The sequence below is a fragment of the Gopherus flavomarginatus genome, chromosome 3, assembly GCF_025201925.1.
Source record: "Gopherus flavomarginatus isolate rGopFla2 chromosome 3, rGopFla2.mat.asm, whole genome shotgun sequence".
In the NCBI taxonomy this organism is placed as follows: Eukaryota; Metazoa; Chordata; order Testudines; family Testudinidae; genus Gopherus; species Gopherus flavomarginatus.
In genome coordinates, this window is record NC_066619.1 from 89,646,846 (window position 1) to 89,672,442 (window position 25,597).

General features: G+C 44.6%; 1 protein-coding gene across 2 annotated transcripts in view; it reads left to right on the forward strand.

The window, feature by feature from the left end:
• Positions 1-25,597, forward strand: part of FANCC (FA complementation group C) — a 143,385-nt gene that overhangs the window by 91,588 nt on the left and 26,200 nt on the right. For both annotated transcript variants that reach the window (XM_050945827.1, XM_050945828.1), the window contains one exon: positions 11,531-11,583. In XM_050945827.1, the coding sequence (XP_050801784.1) occupies positions 11,531-11,583 (53 nt within the window). The remainder of the gene's footprint in view (positions 1-11,530; positions 11,584-25,597) is intronic.

Genomic DNA, 25,597 nt, shown 5'->3' on the forward strand with positions numbered 1-25,597 from the left:
AAAAATCTGCTAGTATTAACGGACAGCACAGCAACTATGTTTTATGTAAACATGCAGGGAGGGATGCATTTGACACAGCTGTGCCAGAAGGTGATTGACCTGTGGGACTTTTGCATAGTCAGTTTGGTTCACTTCAGAGCTCCTTACCTTCCAGAAGTGCAGAATTAATTGGCAGATCAGCTGAGCAGGTTCTTCCCTGACCACCATCAGTGTTTGCTGTCTCCGGACATGGCCAGATTCATGTACCAGCTGTGGGAGACTCCCCAAGTGGACCTGTTTGCAAAAAAGGCCAACAGAAAATGCCATCCTGTTTACAGTCCAGTTTTGCTGACAGACACATTCCTGCTATCCTGGAAGAATTCCTTTCTATATGCCTTACCTCCGATTCCATTGCTGCCAAGAGACTTGTTCAAGACCAGGCTTACATCATACTTATAGCACCAGCATCGCCACAGCAACACTGGTACTCAACCATGCCAGCCTTGTCAGTCAGACCTGCATTATCTCTCCCATTGAATCTATGCATGATTTCCCAGGGCCATTGGTATCTGCTGAACCCCAAGCTGCAAGCCCTCCATTTGACAGAGTGGATGCTTCCTGGTTAACACCATTGGAAAGGGCTTGCTCTAAGAACATACAGAAAGTACTTATGAATGGTATAAAGCTTCAAGAAGGGATACTTATCTGGCTAATAGAAATGTTTTTCCATCTGGTCCTGACAAAAAGGATCCCTCCAAATAAGCTCTTATCAGTCATGTATTGGATGGTCTTTTACACCTAAAACATCAAGGTCTAGCAGTTAGCTTCCAGAGGTACTCTGAAAGAGCTCTCTCAGTTTTCCACCCCTTGGTAGATAATAGATCTTTTTTCTCCCCAGCCCTATCACCATCAGACTGCTAAAGGGTTTGGACAGATTACACTCTTAGGTGAAAGATCCTATTCCCCCATGGGATCTGATTTTGGTGTTGGCAAAATTAATGGGGCCACTTTTGAACCTCTTGCAACTTGCTCCCTTCTCTACTTCTCTATAAATGTTGTCTTTTTCATTGTGATTACCTTTATAAGGAAAGTGGGTGAGTTGAGAACCCTGGTATCAGAGCCTCTCTATATAGTTTTCCATAAGGATAATGTTTACCTCCACCTTCACCCAAAATTCCTAACAAAGGTGGACTCCATTTTTAACATTAACCAGGCAATTTATTTGCTGACTTTCTTTGTGAAACTTCACACTCATAGAGATGAGGAAAAACTTCATTGTTAGATATTAGAAGCGCTTTAGCTTTCTACCTGGATCCCATTAAGTTCTTTAGTTCCTCAATGCAGTTGTTTGTTGTGGTTGTGGATAGAATGAAAGGACACCCAGTTTTCATTCAGAGGATTTTACCCTGGATTTCTTTGTGCATTTGTTTGTGTTACGAGTTGGCTAATGTGATGCCACCAGCTAGAGCAAGGGTGGGCAAACTATGGCCCACAGTCTGGATCTGGCCCATCAGGGATTTGGATCCGGCCCATGGGATTGCCATCCCCGTGGTGCCTTGGGCCCCGCACTGCTGCTGGAAGGGAACCGCGGCCAATGGGAGCTCTGGGAGAGGTACTCACAGGGGAGAGCAGCGTGCGGAGCCCTTGCCTTCCCTCCCCCAGGGGCCACAGGGACATGATGCCGGCTGCTTCTGGGAACAGCGTGGGGCCAGGGCAGGCAGGGAGCCTGCCTTAGCCCCCTGTGCGCTGCTGCCACCACAGAGTCGCTCCAGGTAAGCAGTGCTGGAGCCCGCACCCCGACCCCCTCTCGCACCCCACACCCTAACCCCCTGCCACACCCTGCACCCTAACCCCCTGCCACACCCTGCACCCAAACCCACTGCCCTGAGCCCCCTGCCACATCTGTTCTGCACCCCTGCCCTGAGCCCCCTGGTACACCCTGAGCCCCTTCCTGCACATCACACCCCCTCCCACAACCTGCAGTCCCTTCCACACCTCTATCCCCTGCCCCAGCCCTACATTCTTGGCCCTGCATGCAATTTCTCCACCCAGATGTGGCCCTCAGGCCAAAAAGTTTAACAACCCCTGAGCTAGAGTATTGGCCCATTTCACCAGAGCGCATGCAGCATCAGCAGCTTTCCCAGTGCAACTACCTATTCTGGACAACTTGGTAATCAGTGCACATGTTAGCTTCTCATTATGCTATAGCTAAGCAGTCCAGGAGCCATGCCACTGACGTGTTGTTCTCCAATCTGTTCCTGTAGACTCCGAGCCCATATCCTGTAGAATGGACATGTGGAATCAGTCAAAGAAGAAACAACTGCCTACCTGTCTCTAATGGTTGTTCTTTGAGATGTGTTGCATGTGTTCATTCCATGACCCTCTCTCCTTCCTCTCTCTATCAAAATCTGTCCAAGTAAGAGGAACTGAGATGGATTGGGGTGGCTCTGCCCTCTTATGCATGGACAGAGTGGCATGCAATGGCAGAGGGCACTCAAACTGCCCTAGTGGGTACTGCTGAGCGGAAAAAGATCTTTGACAACTGTGCATGGGGCGCCCACACACACCTACAGGGAAATGGACATGTGCAACACATCTCAAAGAACAGTTACAGAAAGGTAGGTAACTATTTCTTATTCATTGCCTCTGAGATCCTCACTGTATGTGTTGTGTACCATGCTGACAAGCTACATAACTGCTAACATTGACCCTGCTTATGCATCAATCAGGGATCTGAATATTTCAGAATTCAGGATTACAAAAGGTTCTGTGCCTGAATACATTCTCAGCTCTTTCTTTTCCACCTGTAAAGTGGTCACAGAATTATCTCTCTCCCATAATCTATATAATACAACTTTTTTATCCATCTATCCATCCCTCTACATTTCTAAAGCCAGCATTCACCATAATATATGGGTGCTATACATAGCTTACAGAAAACGTTGCATCAGTATAGAAAGAAAGTAAAATCTCTGTCTTAATCTTGGGTATATTATTTATTTATTTATTTAATATTTATATTACATTCAAACCCAGAGCCCCGCAGCAGGATTGGGACCATATTGTGCTGGGCACATTCTTGTTACACATACTTGAAAATTCAGTTGCTGCCCCCAGAAATTTGCACTCTAAGACGACAAATGACACTCAGAGACACAAGAGAAGATGATGAGGGCATTCTATGTAATGGGGTAGTGTTAATGAAGACACAAAAATGAGAATTTGACAAATAGGCAGATAAGCCTTCCTTTGTTGGTAGGAGGCAATGCATTAAGAGACAAGAGTGTGCAAGAGGGATATGAAGGTACAGTTGAGAGGATGATGACAGGAAGCTTGATCTTCTTGCAGTGAAGCGTGGTAGCAGGAGCTGGTAGTGTGGATGATGTGGTGAGAGCAATGGTCAGTCAGTCTAATAATTCCCTTATAACATGCTATTTTAAAAGCTATTTAGATTACAGCAAGTAGAAACTTTGGATTTACCAGTGTGATAAATATATCCTGTCTAAAATATATTTAGAACATTTATTTAGAGGTACATGAATATGTGTTTTATTTGTTTGACTGATTATGACATTTCCAGGATGTGACCTCTATGTGCCTTATGGTTTACGATAAAATTACAATACAAAATGGTGAGCCAAAAATTACTGATTGATTTAGACTATTTTTCCTATTTGCAATAAAAACAATACAGTATGAAAAAAGCAACCAGAAAAAAATTGGTTATGTGAATAAGCTGCATCATCTGAGTCATTTATCACAATGAATTATCTCAGCACTGTCATAAGTGTAGGTAAATATCTTAGGGCAGATCTACACTACAGCGCTACATCAGCACAGCTGCACACTGATGCAGCTGCACTACTGTAAGTGCATATGGTGAAGACGCACTATGCTGATGGGAGAGCACTCTCCCATAAGCATAATTACTCCACTTAAGCGAAAAGCGGAAGCTGTGTCAGCAGGAGATCATTTCCTGCTGATGTAGTGCTGGTGTGGACTGTGTGAAACTTGCGTTGCTCGTGACGGGGTGTTTTTTCCACACCCCTGAGCAATGAAAGTTAGATCAACTTAAGCGGTAGTATAGACCTGCCCTTAGAGAGCTGCAGGTCCCAGATAGAAGACTGCTGTGCTTTAGTATCAAAGAAACTTGATATCCAATGCTGTTGTATTTGGATTCCAACTGTAATTAGAGTGTGATGGTCTAGTAACTTGTGTTTTATATGGTGTGTGGGGTTAATTATGTTTACATCTCTTGGAAGAAACTAGAATTAGTATTGAAAATTCTGTAGTTACTAGGAAGTAATAAAAACAAAAGATCAGCATTATACACATTGCATATAGTGAAATAATCTACATGAATATTCTTTGGCATCTCAGGAATTGGGAGGTCTTGCATTTTTGAGGGTTGAAGTGTACATAAGTGTATAGTATATATGTGTTTGTAATATCTATGTGGTGGTGTATTAAACTGAATTCTTAACTTGCAAATTAGAAATTTTTTTTAGATACCTTCCTTTACAGATATATTTGTACAGTCCTTACTACATGCACATATAGGCAAATCAGGGCCAATAGTAATGTCTGTGCAGATTTTAGTTAGTACTTTGGAAGCAGATGTAGTTGTGATCCTTTGAAAGGTAGGTCAGAAGAAAACCTTAATCCTTGGCTTTAGTTTCTGACCCTTAAAACACATGTTGTTCTTGACACTGTAAGTCATTTTTGTAAGTATGCAGTTCTTCTGGCATCATCAACTTTCCTAAGTCTGGCCCAGAATCAAAACTATTATGCTTTCCAGCTGAAATTCAGGTTGTGGACCCTCAAATGCTATTGTTTTTGATTTGGCACTGCAGAGTGAAGCATGCTGCTTATTAGGTGAGGTGGTGACACACTGTCGTGCTGCGATACAGGATACTAAGGTTTGAGGTTATATCCTGGTTTCTATGCCCCTACATTGCCCTCCTGCTTTGACTGATCCACACAGTTATCTTCTAGCTGGTTCCAGAGTCATCTTTCACAGCTAGACATGTCAGTGAAAGAGGCAGAGAACAGGGAGAAAGATGGGGGAGGTGTAAGAGAGAAATTGGGAGAGGCAAGACAGTTTGTTTTAAATTGAATTTCCTTGCAAGGTATCCTAGCTAAGTAAAGTTCAACAGATACTATTAATTTCCTTAACAGTATATTTTATAAAAGAATCCACCCTCAAAAGGATATATCCTTGAATTGAAACACTGGGAATTGTGTGGATTAATTTTACTTGTGCTCTTGGTGAATTCCTCATGCTCTTCATTACAAGAATTCTATAAAAGAAATTAAAAGGTATTCCCTTTTTAATAGCTATTGAAAAGAAAATCGCAGTTTGCTGTCTCCTAGTTAGAAGTCCTTTAAGCACGTGAGTAGATCTTACCTTTTTAAACTCACCAAGTACTTGTGACTAAAAGTCAGCTAAACTTAAAGCTCTTAAAATAGGTTTGTATACATAGAATAAAGATGCATTTCGTACTCACTCATTAAAGTTAAACCAAAAATTCAGGAGTGACATGTTTATCACTAATTAAGCAATATTTTTGTATAGTGCTAGTAAAAAAAATAAAACTTGGAAATACAGATAATCTGGTAAAGTGCAGAAGTGTAATAGTTTCTTAGTTATTTAGCCATACAGCTGCTGGATCCAGTGAATAGGGCATGAGACTGGGAGTCAAGAGGACTCTAGTTCTGTTCCCCATTTCTTCCATTCACATGCTATGTGATTTTGGGCAAGTCACTTAACTTCTGTACTTCAGTTTCTTCATCTGTATATACTTTTTGAGGATAATACTTGTTTATGTAAAGCACATTAAGCTGTATTGATTAATAAAACACATAACATGTTTGTTACTTATACATACATTAACACATGTATATGAATAAGCACATATGCATGTTCTTTTTCTCTATGTATTTGTGTTTATTGTTAAAATAAATCAGTTTTTTCTTATTCCTATTATCAATCGTGAATCAGAAAAAAAATAGAAAAAGTAGCTGAATTTTACATGATTTGTGTGTGTATGCATGTAGCATCTCCACCATAATGTTGCAATGCAATTTTTTGCATTTAATTTCCTTTTAAAAAGGAAACAAAATAAATGTGCCAGTGTCTTTGATTGTATGAGAAATATACATCTGAATATGTAATCATTAGTTCAGACCTGCAGTTCCAATATCCTTAGTCTGGCTGTGCATTCTATGTTGAATTGTGCTCTACAGATCATGCAGATTTTGAAATTGTTGGGGAGAGGGTCCAATGGATATGATGCCAGTTCTGCAAAGCTTTTTCTGATGCTGTTTCCCATGTATGAGAGATGGTTTGCCAAGGTAAATTCAAAGGTAACTTGGGATGTGAGATCCCGTGGCATCTTTTGAAAAGATTAGGTGATAACTTTGGCATCCTGAAAATCCCATCATCTTTGAGTTCTGGTCCCTGTGTGTATTCCACTGTGAGTACACATACTCTCCATGTGCCCCAGAGCTGGAGAGTTTTGAAAGCAGTGTCCGTTGGTCTGCACATGTGTCCTGTCTCACCTTGTGTCTCTGACCAAGGAGATAAAGGGCAAGGTGAGCTGACTGCCTCTCTAGTTCCTTCTCACTGCTGTTTGGTCTGTATTGGAAGCCTCAACGTTCCAAAGCGTCAACTTTCACATTTTTTGCAAGACTCCATCTTGGTTGCCTGCAAGCACGGTTTCAAGTTGTGTACTTGCCAAAATAGCAGTCCGAGAGCTCTTCTTTCTGGGCGTAAATGCTGAAAAAATCTGTTCCCTCTATTATCACTCCTGCTGTGAGTTTTGTACTAGTTTCAGTAGATGGGGCATGAGTTATTCTCATTGCTCTCAACTGACCCAGACAGTTTTGGTTTGCTAACCTCCTACACATGTCCCAGTCTCCTGGCTCAAGGGAACAGCAATATGAGGCATCCCAATCAATGGTTGCTTCATCTTGGAGCCTGGTTTTCGGATGGGCATCATCCTTATGGCAATTGTGTAAAGCTGTACAGAACATCCTTTCTAATAGTAGTAAGGATTCCAGCAGGAAATATTACCTAGCTAAGTGGAAGCATTTCTCTGACTGGACACATCAAAGACATATTTCTTCAGAAGACACAGATATTCCTTTCATTCTGGATTATATTCTTTCCTTGAAGACAGCAGGTTTGTCCAACAGTTCCTAACAGGCCTACTTAACAGCAATCAGTGCATATCATTTGTCTTCACAGAGCTACTCGATCTTTGCCTACCCTCTGACTAGCAGATTCTGGAAAGGCCTAATCAGAACCTTTCTACCTACTCCTCAATGGGACTTGAACCTTGTCCTCTCAGTACTCACTAAGACTCCTTTTGAACCATTAGCTTCTTGGTCCATGTCTCTCCTGTCCATGAAGGTTGCATTCCTGGTAGCCATCACCTCAGCCAGCAGGGCTGGTGAGCTTGAGGCGTTGATGGCAGATTCTCCTTGCACTATATTCCTTAAGAACAAGGTTTCGTTATGTTTTCACGCTATATTCACCTCCAGAATAGTTTCTGAGTTTCACCTGAACCAGTCTATCCACTAAGAAGTACTGTGTTCTTCCCAAAGTCTCATGCATCATTAGAAGAAAGGTCTGTGGTGGGGCATAGACTCATTGGCACAGCTCCTCCTGCTGGTTGTCACGGGAATTAGCTCTTTTAGCCCGGAGCACCCTCTGAAGGCTGGTGTCTCACCTACCACTGGCCCCTGTGTCCCTCCTGGACCCGAGTGCCCCTCTATGTCAAGGTTCTGCCCCAGCAGTAATCCACAATCTGGGTCTCCCCACTCAGGGGAACCCCCAACGCTCTATCCCCACCTTGCCTCAGTGGCTACTGCCAGTCATTATCTAGCTCCCGCTCACTGGGGCAAACTGCAGTCTGTAAACCACTCATCATTGGCAAGGGGGTTAGGACCTGCTGCCTTTGCTTATCTCTGGGCTGCCCCTCTGCAACCCCAGTACCTTTGAGCAAGGCCTGCAGCCTGGGGTTTTACCAGTCTGGAGCTCCCCATCTCCCTCTGCACTTCCCCAGCACTGCTCCACCTCAGGTCCCTTCTCAGGTCCCAGGCAGCCAGATCCTTCTCCCTCAGTAAGCTAGAGAGAGAGTGTCTGTCTTAGTCTCTGGCCCTCAGCTCTCCTAGGGCCAGCTGTGGCCTGATTGTGGCATGGCCCCAGCTGTGGCTGCTTTCTGCAATCAGCCTAGCTTTTTCCCTGCCACAGCCCTCTCCTGGGGCTGTTTTAAGCCTGTCAGGGCAGGAGCAGGGTAACCACCCCACTACAAGGCCCTATTCCCTTGATGTTCGGCGAGCCATAGTCTTTTACCTGCAGAGAATGAAAATATTGAGGAAATCTCCTAAACCAGTGTTTCTCAATGACTGGTCCGTGGACTGGTGCCAGTCCCTGAGATTTCTCTGACACACTTTAGGAAGGCACCAAGCTGGTCCCTGGTATCAAAAAGTGAGAAACACTGCCCTAGACTATTTGTCATCATAGCAGAGAGGCTCACGGGTTACGCTATATCCTCCCAAGGAATCTTGAAATGGATCTTGGGCTGTATATTGCTCTGCTGGCAGCTGTCTAATCTTCCCCCTCCTCCTGGGGTAAGAGCTCAAGCAACATCTATGGCATCACTTCAAGATGTGCCTCTGCTTGATATTCGTAAGGCAGCTATGTGGAGCTCAATCCACATGATCTGTGATCATGCATTGTACTCCCTATGTGAGTACTGTTCATCAATCAACCACATATACATAAGGACCACAACTCAAGAAGAGAAAACTACTTATCTTATAGTAAGTGGAGGTTCTTTGAGATGTGTGGTCTCTATCTGTATTCCACTATCTTTTCTCCTTTCCCTCTTCTTCGAGTCTTCTCTGATTCATGATGGAGAAGGAACTGGAGAATGATCAGTTTGTCCTGCCCTTTATCTCCTTAGTTGGAGGGACGAGATGAGCCAGGGTGCATGTGCAGACCAATGGACACAGCTTTCCAAATTCTCCAGCTCCAGGCAGATGGAGCACATGTACGTCCACAGTGGAATACAGATAAGTTCTTTGAGATGTGTGGTCCCTCCAGTCAGGGAAGGTAAGTAACTTTCTTTGCCAGTAACCAATATTGGCTCATTGTTTCCTTATACTCCCCCATCTGTCTATATCCATCTACTGTCTCATGTCTTATTCTTAGATTGGAAAGCTCCTTGAGGTAGGGACCATCTTTTTGTTCTGTGTTTGTATAGTGCCTAGCACAATGAGGTTTTGGTCCATTACTACGGTTCCTGGGGACCACGATAATACAAATAATAAATAACAATAAGCCATGGGCTCTGGTAATGACTGTGCTATTTCACTGCACCCTGCCAATGAGTTGGATGGAAAAAGTTCTGTTCCTTGCACAAAGCACATGTAGTTGGGCTTTGCTCCAAGAATAGGATTTGGTCCTCTTTAAAACCACCTCCAGTATCCAGTGGCAATGTAACCACTGTTGATGCCACAAGCAAGTATATGGCTTATTTGCTTATACAGTCACTTTATTACTATAGGCAAAGCACTAGCGACAGCTATAGTCAAGGCCCTGTGAGCTCTGTATCAAATCTGACCTAAATTCTGCAGCAAGGAACCCAAGGCCTATGGAACTCAAGTACAGAAGGCTGGAAATTATGTCAATTTCAAATAAATTAAAATATGGATGTTTGTATTGAATGAAATATGAAAACTTAATAATACAACCAGTAAACTAATCTTTGGGTTACTTAATTAAAAAATTATATTAAAAAATTGTAATTAACTCTAATTATATCTATGGGATAGAATGTGAAAGTATCAAAGTGAAAATTTCATAAAAATGTTGTGGTGCTTTTCCTGAAACTTATGTAAAAATTGGTCTTTTTATAAGCAAGTGTACAAATAATGTTATTTTAAAAGATATACATGCTGTAGCTGAAAAAAAATAAAACAAAGATGGTTCAATTTGATTGGTTCCCCTACAAAACTAAAAGGTAATATATTTTGTAAAGTACCTTAAAATAACAATATTTTCCTGTAAAAAGTCACATCCACCTAACTCGTCTACCTAGTTTTCTTCCAAGCACTGGATGTTTGGAGACTTCAGCCTTGCAATAAGCTGCATGCTGTTTTTCACACATGCCTAAAGAGCCGGCTGTGAATACTCTTGAACACTAGGTGGCATATGTTCTATATGACAACATAACTATAGCTGTCTGACAGAAAAAATGAGTGTTAAAACATGAAAATGAGGTGCCACCTAATATTTCCAGTATGGTAAAGACAGCTGTGAGAAACAAGGAGCTGGCCTTTTCAGAGTTTTCCTTGACAGTTTATACTAATGGCTATTTTATTATTTTTTAAGGTTTATATGTCTAGTAAACTCTCCATATAAGCTGTTTTAAAAATAAAAAAAAAAATTTTTAAAGGTGCTAGGTGCTTTGCAGCTTGAGCTAGATGTACAGAATTTTAATTTAGACCTTTGCTTCAGGCACTTTGGGTAAGGACCATGACAGTAAATACCCCATGGAAACAGATTATTCCATCCCTGGATCCTGAAGTCTATGAAATGCATTTTTTTTAAGACACTTTTAAAAAAAAATTGAATTATGCTTCAGGACTTGCTTTCTTACCAAATCTTTAGATGTTTTCCTTAGCAAAAAGTTATGCTTGTCACTCTTTTTTGTTTTATAAAAATTAAAATCTGGGTTTATGCAAGTGTTTATCTTGTTGCCACTGTGATGAGTGTTGTAGAAGAGCCTAAATCTTATAGGTGAAAAATATGGGTTTATTCTGGGGCTTACATTTACTAATAACCATCTCATATAGTAACTGCCATAAAATGTGATGGTCTTATGTGTGCTGTTATATCATGGCACAGAGAGGATGAAAAAACTTAACTAATTTAAAAACATATTTTTGGGCTCTAAGATGCAGTAAATGTTTTAGGTCACATTAGAAATGCCAAGATACATAGAAGGGTTTGGGATTATGAAAAAATGTGTCAGACCAAAGTGTATACCATAGTTGCTGAACCATGGTAGAGAAAAGAAGGCAAATTAATTTCTTGTCATTCGTTTTGTTGATGTAACCAGAATATCAGTTTGCATCCAAAAGGGATAGTATACAGAAAAAACTAAAAAAAAGTTTGCTCATCTGCTCCTTTCTCTTGGCTGCAGGAGTTACATGCATAGCAATCCTTTTTCATCTGTCTGCCACCCTTAACATTTTTTAGTGAAACTTGTCATACACAGTTCTAGATCACAGATGTATACATTTATGAACTGTCTAGTCTGCCTACTGTAATTGTTAGTCTCATGTCTTCCTTGTTGTTTTTAAGGAGTCTAATCTTGGGATGCTGAGCCCTTTACAGGGTTTAGTCCAAGATCGCTAGTTTAGTAACTGCAGCATAGTAGTGTCCACTGGCAATGCTGTACATTGTACAATGAAAGCTAATTGTGTGAGAGTTGCATCTTAATTAGTGTCTAATTTTCTTCCATTTTTCTTTTGATAGCCACAAGCAGCATGCCACCCTCCCATCTTCAGAATTGTTGATGAAATTTTCAAGTAAGTTTTGGTAACTTTTACAGTGAGGATTTTAAATTTTCTATTTTTAGACTGTTGATATAAGGGGTATATCGGTTATAAACATAGAGGACTGTGAGTTCAGAATTCTGGGGCCTAACTGTGACACTGTTTAAATATGTGATCTCTGATCAATTCTGAACCTTAGTTTACTGTTTTGTAAAATGAGTATAATATCTGTGTCATGTAGTATTGTGAAACCTAATGAATGTGGAGCATCTTGAGAGCCTCATATAAAAGGCATTATGGCCTAGATCCACACAGGTGACTCAGGCATTGCCGTTCCTAATGTTTAGGTACCTAGAATATCACTGGAACAACAATGGGATCCACAAGCCAGGGCACTAGGCAGAGAGCTGCCTAAGTAGTCAATGGGAGATGCTAATGGAAAGGGGTGTATCCTACACCCTTCCCCTCTCACAGAGTCAGGGACCTAAACCCAGGCTTCTGTCTTTGCTTGCACTCCACAGCCGGGAACCCCTCTCCTAGAATCAGGTGGCTTACGTGGCTAATCTGTTTTTTGCACGAATGAGTTAGGTGCCAGCCTCACTCCACTCAAAATGGTGCAGGGAAGAGAAGAAGGTGGTGGTGGTGCAGTTCAGTCAGCAGTTATAGCACTCATCCAGGATGTGGGAGACTCAGGTTCGATTTCCCCCCAGCCTGATTCTGAGAGTGGATTTGAACAGCCATCTCTCATAGAATCATAGAATATCAGGGTTGGAAGGGACCTCAGGAGGTCATCTAGTCCAACCCCCTGCTCAAAGCAGGACCAATTCCCAACTAAATCATCCCAGCCAGGGCTTTGTCAAGCCTGACCTTAAACATCTCTGAGGAAGGAGATTCCACCACCTCCCTAGGTAACCCATTCCAGTGCTTCACCACTCTCCTAGTGAAAAAGTTTTTCCTGAGAGTGCCCAAACTACTGGGCTAACGGATATTCTGACATGGGTCTCCCTCAGTCTCCTGCTGAAGTTGTTCCACTGTGTATAAACAGAGGCATTTTGTCAAAGAGAGAAAGTGAGAGAATGACTCTCTAGCCTGGTGGTTGGGGCACCCACCTGGGAGGTGGGAGACCCAGGGTCCAGTCTCTCTGCTCTCCTCAGAGTTGGGAGACTCCTGTTCAGCTCCTTCCTCAGAACCAGGCAGAAGGGGGAATTGAACCAGGGTCTCCCACATCCAGGGGTGAAAGTAACTTAAAGGATTTACTGGTACTCTGGAGTCCTGAACAGGGGAAATGGTCTTAACCAGAAGAGACAGGGCCTTTGTATTCCCCAGGCACTTTAAATCAAGATTTAAAGGCCCCAGGGCTCTGGCTGTGCCTGGGAGCCCTGGGGCCTTTAAATCACTACTGGAGCTCCCAGCTGCAGAGGTGGCTGGGAGCCCCGGGCTCAGGGGCGATTTAAAGATCTCTGGGCTCCCGTCACTACCACAGGGGTGCCCCAGGCCCTTTAAATCCCCGCCCAAGCCATGGCGCCACTACCCCGAGGCTCCAGCGGGGCTTGGGAGGTGCTTTAAAGGGCCCGGGGTTTCGCTGCTGCGGGGAGCCCCAAGCCCTTTAAAGCGCTGCCTGAGTCCCTCCCCTGGAGCCCTGGGGAAGCAGCGGCAGGGCTCGGGCAGTGGCCCGGGCCCTTTAAATCACCACTGGAGCCCTGCCGCCGCTGCCCCAGGGCTCTTACAGTGGGGCTCAGCAGGCGATTTAAAGGGCCCGGAGCTCCGGCTAGCCCTGGGCCCTTTCAATCACCAGCTGGTCTGGTCTGGTATGGCGTACTGGCTCTTGCCAGTTCGCCGTACCAGCTTACTTTCACCTCTGCCCACATGCTTGGTGAGTGGTCTAACAACTGGATTAAAAGTTATAAGGTGGGCAGTGGCGGCACCCCGACCACTACCTGCTGCCACCACTTTTTGAATGGTGCACGATCCGGTTAGGCATGCTCTGAGTACAGCTAGAGGAGAGGGTTCTGGAAGAGAGACAGGCATTTTTCCATCTGTCTTTCCCTGATTTGTGGTTCTCACTGGGGCACAGATGATAATTAGGTGTCCAGATGTCTAGAATAAGGCAGCAGTGCACTTGTCCAGAAACACAAATTTAGGAGCCTTGAGGATGTCTATAATGGAAATTTAGGTGCTGAGTGAGCTTAGGCTCTGTAGACGTGCAGACTCACCCCAGTGGCGTCTCCTGCTGGTTGTCCTCGGGAATTAGCTCTTTTTCCAGCCAGGAGCGCCCTCTGCAGGCCGGTGATCCTCCTGTCCTCTTGGCTCCCATGTCCCCCCCGGACCCCAATGCCTTTTTAACTCGGGTGCTGCCCCTTGGCAGTACCCCACCAATCTGGGTCTCCCCTCCCTGGGGAACCCCCAGCCCACTATCCTCACTTTGCTTCAGTTTTGGCTACTGCCCAGTCTCCATCTAGCCCCTGTTCACTGAGGCAGACTGCAGTATTAGCCACTCATCATAGGCAATGGGGTTTGGTTTTGGACCTGCTGCCTTTGCCTACCTCTGGGCTGCCCTCTGCAACCCGCAGTACCTGTTGCCTTATGCTAGGCCACAGACTGGGGCTTTCCAGGCTGGAGCTCCCCAGCTCCTCTGCCCTTCCCCAGCCCTGCTCCACTCAGGTACCCTGCCTTTAGCTCCCTGCAGCCAGACCCTTCTTCCTCTACAGACAGAGAGAGACTGTGTGCTCCTGGCTTCCCGGGCCTTTTTATACAGGCCAGCTGTGGCCTGATTAGGGTGTGGCCCAGCTGCGGTGGCTTCCCCAATCAACCCAGCTTTTAGAGCTGCAGTGTTGGGTGGCAGCCATGTGGGCTTTTTGTGGATCGCAATGATGCCTTAAATTGGGATTTAGATGCCTAAAGCACAGATTTATGCACCTAAGTCCCTTTGTGGATCTGGGCCCAAGAACTATTGATGAACAGCTGACCAGATTATACTTTGGCCCTCAAAACTGAATTTGTTTTATATTTCAATAAAAACTTGTGGTTGAAATACAGTATATTAAAAATGTAAATACTCAATAATTATTGTACTGTTGGCAGTGTAAAGACTTGAGGATTAACTAAAATATTTGCACCTGTTGATAAGACATCACACAAATCTGCTGGCTATCTTCAACTATGACACTGAATCTGATCTTTATATTAGTAAGATAAGGAATGTGAGTTTTTCAGTGTATTAAAAATAACCTGAAGCATTATACACAATTCGCCACATGGGGGCTTCCAATTCTTTGTAGTGGGTTTTCAGTGTTTTCTTTTTTCCTTTACTCGACTATCACTTGCACTCATTTATTTATATCATTCTTTAAAAAAGGCAAATAGCCTGTTTCACACTGATGAAGTAGCAGGTTTAATAACATGATGGTATATTTAGTGTAGACCAGACATTTATGAGCCTCCGCTCATCAAATGTTCTCCTTCATAAAGAAAAGCAGCTTTTAGGGATATATCTGTTTCCTGGGAATTGCATTAGATTGGATTTACAGCTCAGATGTGAGGTGTTTGCTTGCATAGGATTTGCTTTTTTCAATTACAGAATCTTAGAGTTGACCTGTCCTCGGGAAGGGTGAAAATTTCTTTCACAATTATTTAAATATTGAGGGATCTCCTTGGTGGTAGTTATAGAACATCTTTGATTGGTGAGTTCCCTGATTTGAGATGCTATTTCATATACATTTGGGAATTGCTTAGTTTTCAGAGGTTTGATGTCTCAGAATGATAGTAAATTATAATCAGGGACCTGTGGGTTCTGTGGTGTATATACTGGACCTAAATTCTGCAACAAGGGTCCTGGTTACTGTGGCATAAAAGAGTCCTGATACTGTAGCCCAAGGGTCCTGGTTTCTGTGGCATAAAACTTTGCAGCAAATTTAAATTCCTTTTTACAGCATGTAATAGATGGGGGGTGGGGAATAGGAAACCCTTAAAGAAAGTTTAAATATACATTCCCTTCTGATTTTGGTTGTGAATATGCTGCAAAACCAGTGGGATTGTCTAGAATTTATTTTGAACTGTGGAACTCCTTGCCAGAAGATGTTGTGAAGGTCAAGACTATAACAGAGTTCAAAAAAGAACTAGATAAATTCATGGAGGATAGGTCCATCATTAGCCAGGATGGGCAAGGATGGTGTCCCTAGTCTCTGTTTGCCAGAAGCTAGGAATGCACAACAGGGGATGGATCACTTGATAATTACCTGTTCTGTTCATTCCCTCTGAGGCACCTGCCATCAACCACTGTCAGAAGACAGGATACTGGGCTAGATGGACCTTTGGTCTCACCCAGTATGGTCATTCTTCTGTTCCTTCTTGTGCTGTTGTATACAGTTAGGCAAATCCTGGACCATTTGTCAAGGCCAAACATACAAGGTTGGTACAGGGACCTTTGTAGGAAATGAGGGAAGGAATTGTCTGTCCTAGACCACACTGGATATGTCTACACTGCAATTAAAAATCTGCGGCTGGCCTGTGCCAACTGACTTAGGATTGGGCTTGCAGGGCTGCTTAATTGTAGATGTTCAGGCTTGGGTTGCGAGGTGGGAGGGTCCCAGAGCCTGGGCTGCAGCCCAAGCCTGAATGTTTACATCGCAATTAAATGGACCCGTGAGCTCAGTCAGCTGGCCCATGCCAGCTAGTTGCTGTGTAGTCATATCTATAGTGGCAATGGAGCTATCCTCCATCTACTAGCACAGTCAGAGAGTTACAGTAGCCCTTGCTGATACTGTAGCCCAGTTTGTGACTGAGGCAGGAAAGACCACTGGATCCCTGAACTTACAGATCTACCCGTCCCTCTCCCTAAATCATTTTGTATACATGAAAAAAGTGCAGATCTGCACAAATTCCATAGTGTACCATATGGGATCCTCTGTGACCATGCTATGGGGAGTTAGAATGTATGACATTTATTGCTTTGTTGTGATGTATAAAGCAGTATTTAAAACAATCGGGTTGTAAGAGTGAAGGAATATCCCTGTCATGCAGATTTTCTTTGGCGGAGTGGAAAGCACAGACATTAGAAATGGAAATTTAGTCACTCTCCCTAACAAAGCAGGACTGTGCCCTACAGTATATTTTCTAAAATATTGCTCCATCTGATTTTAGAAGTCCACCACTTCACTTGGGATGCTATTAGACAGCCTGATAGGCCCTATTGTAAGGAAGTTTTTCTTGTTGTTTGGCATTGGCGTCCCTATTTTTTTAGTTTCATTTGATTATGTCTAATTAATAATCCCTGTGCATCACACTAAATAGTTCCTATCTGTTTTTGGCATCAGACCTTTCAGTTCTTCTTAGACTTCTTGCATATGTTCATCATGCTGTAGGTGTGTGTCTGTCTCATGCACTGGTGCGAGAAAGTTTTCCCTAATGGTACCTGCGGGGTGGCCCTGTCCATTCCTGACTCCTCATGCTCTTCATGGAGGTATAAAGAGGGAAGCCCTGCCCCTCCTTCAGTTCCTTTTTACCATCAGTTGGAACATTTTGTGTTCACAGTCTTGTTCCTTGGGAATAAAGTTGTGCATACTTAGTTTAGTTATTTGCCTATAGGACTGATTTTCATCCTTGGGATGTTTTTTCTGTCTTATTTTCATTTTATCTGAGTGTTTTCCCTTTTCTTTGTTTTGGATCTGGCAGGCCGCCAGACCTTGCCAGTACAATGGGAACCTACGCTAAGGTCTCCAGAATTTAAGCCTTCCTCAGCGATGACAACAGACCACTTGTAGCTGATTATGGCGAGGCAACCAGCTCTGTCGGTTTCAACGTAGCTCTAGGCCTATGTGGATGTGAGAGACCTTTTATGCCTGTTGGTACTGCTATCGCTGTTGATTTATGCCTGTTGGTACTGCTATCAGCACTGTTACAGTACTGTGCTCATCGGCTCCAGTACAGTCTGCTGCGGCCCCATTGGCTTTAGATCTAGTCCCACACACTTAATTGACATCCAGACATCTGGTACCAGTTCCACCTTGATGTTCAGTAGTGATAGCTTGAAAGCCTTCTGTGCTGCCTCTGGTACTGCATTCCCAGCATATTTAACAGTCCTTTACCATACCGCACTGCCTGGCTACTCTGATTAGTCCTCAGAATCTAAAGTGGGTTCCTGAGTTTCACACTTAAGGGCTTCCTCTAGGTCTCATTCTTGTTCCCACAGAAGGCATTATGAGAAAAGCAGAGCTAAGGATTAGGAGGCCTGGCTGACCAACCTCCTCAGAGGCCTTACTGGATGCTGTTATAGCACTGAAGTAATCATCTCCACAATTGCTTTCTATCCTCCCTTTCACTTCCTCCCCTGTCCCTCGTCATGGACCCTTCTCATGAGTCTGTGCTGAGACAAGAAGTGCAGACTCTGTTCTTTGAGTGTTATAGAAAAAGTTCCTCCACTTCATTAAGGCAGGAGGTTTTATTCCCTATACTTTTTTTCTCCTCAGAGGAATGCAGGCTTGCCTGAGGGCAGCCTGTTGCCCTCAGATTCACCATGTGGACAAAGTGGTAGGTGTTGTCATCTCTGAGCTGGTGGATGAGCCAAGACAATGTGTGTCAGGGAGTTCCATTGTCTCTACCTCTCCCTTCCATTACTTTGGTAATTTATGCTTCAGTTTATGGTGGAGAGTGCCTTTGGTTGATCTTCAGACTCAAGGGTTGTGGTCTACTCATGAGGCCTAGTTACACATAAACATTCTAGAGATGCGTGGAGTTTTCTGTGCGTGTTAACAGTTACTGTTTCACTTGTAAAGCAAGACTGTCCAGGTGACACCACCACAGCATTTTTTTAATCTGAACAAACAATACAGTGCCAGATCATACAGCATGTGCCAAGAGGCAATCAAGCTCTGGAATTTATGCGTACAGAGCTTGGTCATCCTTAGGGCGTCTCACCTGCTGCGTGTTCAAAATGGCCTGGTAGATTGCTTGAACAGATCCGTCAATGTGGACAACGAATGGTCTCTCAATGTAACCATCCGAGCTGTGGCATATCACATGAGGTTTCCAAAGGTGGATCTGTTTCTGACTTGGCAAAACAGGAAGTATCTTCAATTCTGTTACAGGGCAAGTCACGGCCCCGGGTCAGTTTTGGGCACTTTCCTGTTCTGTGGTACTCACAATACCCCTGATTTCCAATGTCATTTTCTCAGGCTGAAATGAGATTGAAGCAGAATAATCCTTATAGCTACAGCCTGGCTGAGGCAGCCACAGTATTCTGATTTATACAGTCTATCTACTTGGGGACCCTTACTCATGCCACTAACCACAAATCTCCTAATTCAGAATAATGGGTGAGTGCTACACCCGAATCCTCCGGTGCTGCATATGACAGCATGGTTCATCAGTGATTAAATACACAGAGGTTCACTGTTCAATAGCAGTCCAGAATGTTCTCCTTAATAGTAGAAAATCTTCCACAAGAGTGGCTTACCTTAGTAACTGGAAGTGCTTCTTCATATGGGCCTCACATGATGTGTCACTGACACAAACTTTGATTCAAACAATTCTGGACTTGTTCTTACATCTTAAGGACTCAGGTCAAGCCCTCAGCTCTATTAGAGTACGTCTGGCTGCTATCTCAGCGTATCACTCGTGAATCAATGGTAGAACTGTTTTTACTAATCCTATCATGACTAGATAGTTTGTTCCCACTGATTTGGGGTCCATTGCCAACTTGGGATTTAAATTTAGTGTTGTCTACTCTTATGGGACCTCCATTTCACCCTTTAGCTTCCTGCTCACTTCTGCACCTCTCAATCTAGGTGGCTTTCATAGTGCCTGTCACCTCCTTTAGGAGAGTGGGAGAGGTATGTGCATCATTTTATACAAAGACAGGGTCCAATGTAGTCCTCACTCTAGGTTTCTGTGTGAGACTGATTTTCACCTGAATTAGTCAATATACTTACCTGTTTCCTTCCAAATGTCACATGCTCACAAAGATGAATGAAGGCTGCGCACTCTGGATGAACTTAAGGCTTTAGCTTTTTACCTGGTCGAGAAAATGCTTTTCAGTTCTTCTCAGCTATTTGTTTCCTATGTGGAACAAATGAGAGGTCAACCTGTTACAGCACAGTGACTGTCAAAATGGATTACCAGCTGTAACACGATATGGTGTCCTGTGGGTGCTCCACTTTAGATGTCTTTGCGCCCTGCACCTCTAATCAGAGATTTATAGTAGCAGCGCCCCTGTTGGCCGCACACATGCGGCAGCCATCTCACATCGCTCCAAGTAGTTACCCCACGTGCGCAGCCAACCATCCCCCAGTTCCTTCTATACCGCCTTTGGCTTTGGTCAGAACGACAGCAGCGCTCTCACGGCTTTAGCTATTTCTGTTATTTCAGTTCTTTCCCAGCTAGTATCTCTCTCCCTTAATTTCTCCTTTAATTTTCTTTTACCATATTAAAAAAAACTTTGTTTTCCTACTCCTTCCCTTTCCCCTGCCTCAGTCAGGTAACTCCCAATGACAGAAGAGGCATAAGAACGGGATTATTCCCACTCTTTCTTTCCACATAGGCTCTCAGAAATGCCTGGTTCTCCAGGCTTCAAACACTGCCTCCCTTGCAGACTGTCTGTACTGGTCTCCGATGGCTATGCACAGTGTGTCCATTGCCTGGGGGAGACACACATATCTCAAAAGTGTCCCCACTGCAAAAAACTGACCGCTAGGACAAGGAATGCTAGGGATCTCCACTTGAAACTCCTGGTGATGGAGAAATCCCTCAGATCAGCCTCCAACCGGAGTCCAGGATACTTCCTGGCCAACGGTCATCAACAGCAGCCTCAGACATGGGATCCTCCTCTAAAATGGCTACTAAGGACTCTGTCCCTGAAAAAGCCACAAAAAAGAGGTCTCTTCACCGTAACGAGATTTGCCTCAAAACAAGAGATCTCCGACCACAAAGTCTGCCCCAGTACCAGTGGCACTGAGAGCCCTGGGCCGTGAGGAGCTAAAGACCCGGTGTGGTCTCGCTCTCACGGAGGTGCATGTAGCTCCTAGCTCGGCACCAGTGGAGCCGAAGAAAACACAGACAATGGTGCCACCTGCTGCACTGATACAATGCAGCAAGTCTGCAGCACCAGCAGCCCTCCCTCTCAGTTCCAGCCAGAGGCCATCTCTGTCCTCGGTACTGTGCCTCCCTGTACCACAACAATTTATCAGACAGGCAGACCTCCTGATTACTTCAACTGCGGGGATTCCGCTTTTTGGCACCAACAGCACCCCAGCCAGACTGAGACCAAGCTTGGCTACTACCCTTGCAGGCTCAGTCCCTCCTTTTCCCAGCGATGAGGAGGAGGAAATGGACACAGGGATGTACACCCTCGCCATTCCTCACCCAAACCTGGACCTTCACGGCACCAAACATCTCTGGATGGAAGAGGCTGGCAGGCTTCCACAATGGGTGCCACCCTCCATGGCTCTCCCATCGAACTGGACCCATGGCCATTATACATCAGGCCCTCCAACCTACCCAGTCTAGAACAAAGCAATCACCTTCACCTCATGCCCAAGCTCCCTCAGAAATGCTTGAGGAGGAAGTAGAAGAACCTGAGAATGCGCCTGAGGACTATACCTTCCCACCTACCCATATCTCTTCTTCATCACCAGACGAAACAATAATGCCACCCCATCCCTCACATCTAGAGATGACTTTAAATCCTTTCAAGATCTATTTAAACAGGTAGCTGACTTGCTTGCTTGAGGAGCTACCAGAGTCACAGCGTAAACTGACAGATATACTCCAGGCTTCTCCATCAGACAAGGTTGCACTACCCATTAATGCAGCCATTATGGACTGGAAAAAATTGTCTGGCAGATACCAGCCACAGCTCCATCTTCTTGTAAGAGATCCAACAAGAAGTAGTGTGTACCGGCTAAAGGGGCTGAGCTTTTGTTCATCCACCCTACCCCAAACTCATTGGTGGTAGAATCAGTTAATCAAAGGGGGAAGCAACCTCAGTCAAGAAGCACCCCTTACGATAAATACTAGAAAAGACTAGACCTTTTTGGAAGGAAAGCCTACTCATCAGCTACCATCCAATTCCGCACAGCCAACTACTCGGCCTTATTAGCCAAATACACGCACAACATGTTTTCTCAGATGGAAACCTTTATTGAACATCTTCCAGAGGACAAAAAGGAATAATACAAGGCCAACATTGCAGAAGGTTCCCTCATTGCCAGAACGGCCCTGCAGGCTTCTCTTGATTCTGCTGACATGGTGGCATAATCCGTTGCTATGTTCGTAATCATGCGTAGGGCTTCCTGCCTCCATCTTTCCGGGTTTCCCAGGGAATTTCAAGCAACCATAGAGGACCTTACCTTTTGAAGGCCAAATTTTTTTTCCAGCAAGCACAGACATCTCCTTGCATACCTTGAAGGAGTCCTGGGCAACATTGAAGACACTTGGAATCTGAGTCCCTGAAAACAAAAAGAAACAAGGCAGATCCTATAATCAATGATTCCGGACTGCCCCATACACCCAGCCTCAAAGACACTACAACCAGTGCCACAAACAGAGGCAGATGAGACCCTGACAACTACAAGATCAGTTGTCAACGTCTCAGCCATCCACTTTGAGGCAAATGTTTTGAAGTGTTGGTCGAGGACACGAGAACTCCACATTCTCCAATCCTAGAGTTACATCCAATCTCCAGCCCATTTGGAGACCGCCTGTCACCATTCTATCCAGTATGGAAGGCCATCACCAAGGACAAATGGGTTCTGGAAATTATTCAGAAGGGCTACTCCATCCCTTTTATCTCTATTCCACCTACCCAGCTCCCTTCCTCATCTCTCTTTGGGGACCCCTCTCACATGCACATGCTAGAGCAGGAAGTAAACCATCTCCTACAATTAGGTGCCGTGGGACCCGTGCCAGTTCAACACAGGGGCAGAGGATTTTATTCACATTACTTTCTCACTCAGAAGAAAACAGGTGGATGGAGGCCCATTCTCCACTTGTGAAAACTAAACAAGTTTGTGAGAAGACAACTTTTCAAGATGGTGACTCTAGCAACTATAATTCCAGCATTGGAGAAAGGAGATTGGCTCTCGACCCTCGACCTACAGGATGCTTACTTCCATGTTACCATTCACCCAGCACACAGCGGTTCCTGTGATTCACTCTAGGGAACCTGCATTACCAGTACAGAGTGCTGTCCACTGCCCCAGGAGTGTTTGCCAAGGTTCTTGCTGTCACAGCAGCACATCTTCACAGACAGCGTGATCATATTTCCCTACCTAGGCAACTGCCTTCTAAAAGCATCCACGCACCAGGCAGCAATCGACGCCACTCACACCACTATACCCTATTTATGAACCTAAGGTTACAAATCAGCCTCCAAAAATCCACTCTGACAGTCATCCAACAGTTGGACTTTATAGGAACACACCTTGACTGCCTCACAGCAACAGCACGACTACCCCAACAATGATTTCTTACTTTAACAAAGTTAATTACAACGGTAATAGACAGCCCACAAAAGTATGCCAGAACGTGCCTACAACTCCTCGGACACATGGTGGCTATGACGTTTGTCATGAAACATGCCAGGCTCCACATGAGATGCCTGCAGGCCTGGCTCTACAATGTCTATATTCTACCCAGGCAGATGTCTTACAGTGCCCAGCAGGGTAAAAGACTCACTCATGTGGTGGACACAACCTATGAACATTTGCTCAGGTGTCCCCTTCCAACAAAAACCTCCAACTGTAACAATCACCACAGATGCCTCTCTGATGGGATGGGGGGCACACTTGGATGAAAATACCATCCAAGGTCGCTGGTCCCCAGCAGAGTCCAATCTCCACATAAATCTGTTGGAGGTAAGCCTGCCAGCACTTTCTCCCTCTGATCCGCAACTGGACTGTCCAGATTCTTATGGACAACCTGGCGACTATGTTTTATGTAAATCACCAAGGAGAGGCCCAATCTCATTCCCTCTGTGCAGAAGCAGTCTTCTTCTTCCTGTGGTACATTTCCAGCAACATACACATCATAGCATCTTACTTGCTCGGACTCCAGAATGCAACAGCAGACCACCTAAGCAGGAACTTTTCACAAACCCATGAATGGGAGATAGATCCTGGAATACTAAAAACTATATTCGGACAATGGAGATTCCCCTCGATAGATCTCTTCACAATGGCACACAATGCCAAGTGCCTGCAATACTGCTCTCAGGCCAGACTGGGGCACAACTCTCTGGGAGACGCCTTCCTTATGAAATGGGAAGCCCCACTACTGTATGCCTTCCCTCCAATCTGTCTATTGAGCCATGTCCTCCACAAGATCAAGCAAGACAAATCAAGGGTCATCATCATTGCAACAACATGGCCCAGACAAACATGGTTCCATACCTGAAACAGATGGCGGTGACACCATCACGAACCCTTCCTCTTGTGCTTCATCTGCTGATGCAGGACACCTTCAGCACCCCAACATTTCAGTACTCCGTCTCGAGGCCTGGCCAATCCATGGATGATGGAACTTAAGACACACTGTTTAAGGAAGTACAAGATATACTACTGAACCGTCAGCAGCTGACCACATGAAAGACAGACACGCACAAGTGGAAGTGATTCTGTACTTGGTGCCAGGAGAAGCAGATTATTCCACAGTCAGCCTCACTACCCCTAATCCTTGATGACATATTGACACTAAAATAACTGGGCCTATCTACTAGCTCACTCAGAGTGCATCTAGCAGCCATCACCTCCTTCCACTCTAAGGTGCTCTTTGTTCACCTGCTGACTAAACACTTCATCAAGGGCATAGAGAATACTTATCCCACACTAAAGGACTCCACCCCCATGTGAGATCTCAGTCTTGTTCTCCGTGCCCTCATAGGCAAACCCTTTGAACCACTAGTGACCTGTTTGTTGCACCTATCCATGAAGATTGCCTTCCTAGTTGCTATCACATCAGCAAGAAGGGTGGGAGAGCAGGGTGCCCTAATGGCACACCCACTGTACCACATTCCTCAAAGCCAATCTTACGACCACATCCTAAATTCATATCCAAGGTCACCTCCCCCTTCCATCGCAACCAGCCCATTTACTTACCTGTATTTTTCCCCAAAACTCATTCTGATAACAGGAAGGCCTCCCTTCACACTCTGGACATTCTCAGAATGCTAGCATTCTATATAGAAAGAACAAAAACTTTTAGAAAATCATCCAGACTATTCGTATCTACTACAGAACGTTTCCAGGGCCAAACCATCTCCAAGCAGAGACTACCTAAATGGATATCTGTATGTATCAAGTTATGTTGCCCAAACTATAATCTGCAAGCTTCCCCTGGACTTTGTGCACACTCCACCAGAGCGCTATCCATGTCTGTGATCTTTCTCAATAATGTACCCATCACAGACATTTGTAAAGCAGCTACCTGGGCATCAACCCATACCTTTACCAAACACTATTCATTAGAACAACAATCAGCTGCAGATGCTCAGTTTGGACTCTTGGTGCTCTCCACTGCACATAAATCAACTCCAAAGTCCCTCTCCTCCACTGAGGGTCACTGCTGTGCAGTCACCTAAAGTGGAGCACCCACAAGGACACTCCTAGAAGAAGAAGAGAAGGTTACTCACCTTGTTCTTTGAGATGGTTGTTCCTGTGGGTGCTCCACTACCTCCCCCCCCCACTTCGGAGTTTCACATCAATCCTCTGGGGTAGAGAAGGAACTGGGGGACTGTTGGCTGTGAATGTGGGGTAACTGCTTGGAGCGGCGCAAGACGGCTGCCGTGTATGTGGCCAACCGGGGCACTGCTACTACAAAGCTCCAACTAGAAGTGCGGGGCGCCAAGACACTAAAGCAGAACACCCACAGGGACAACCATCTTGAAGAACTTCAGTTACTGCACAAGGTGAGTAACCTTCTCTTACACTGTCAAGGGCACAACTCTGCTTAGAAACTGACAATGTGCTTCATCACGGTGCATCTGGCTTCGCCAGCATTGGTGAGAGATTTCTCTGTTTTGGACATTCACAGGGGAGTAACATAGTCTTCTGTCCATACT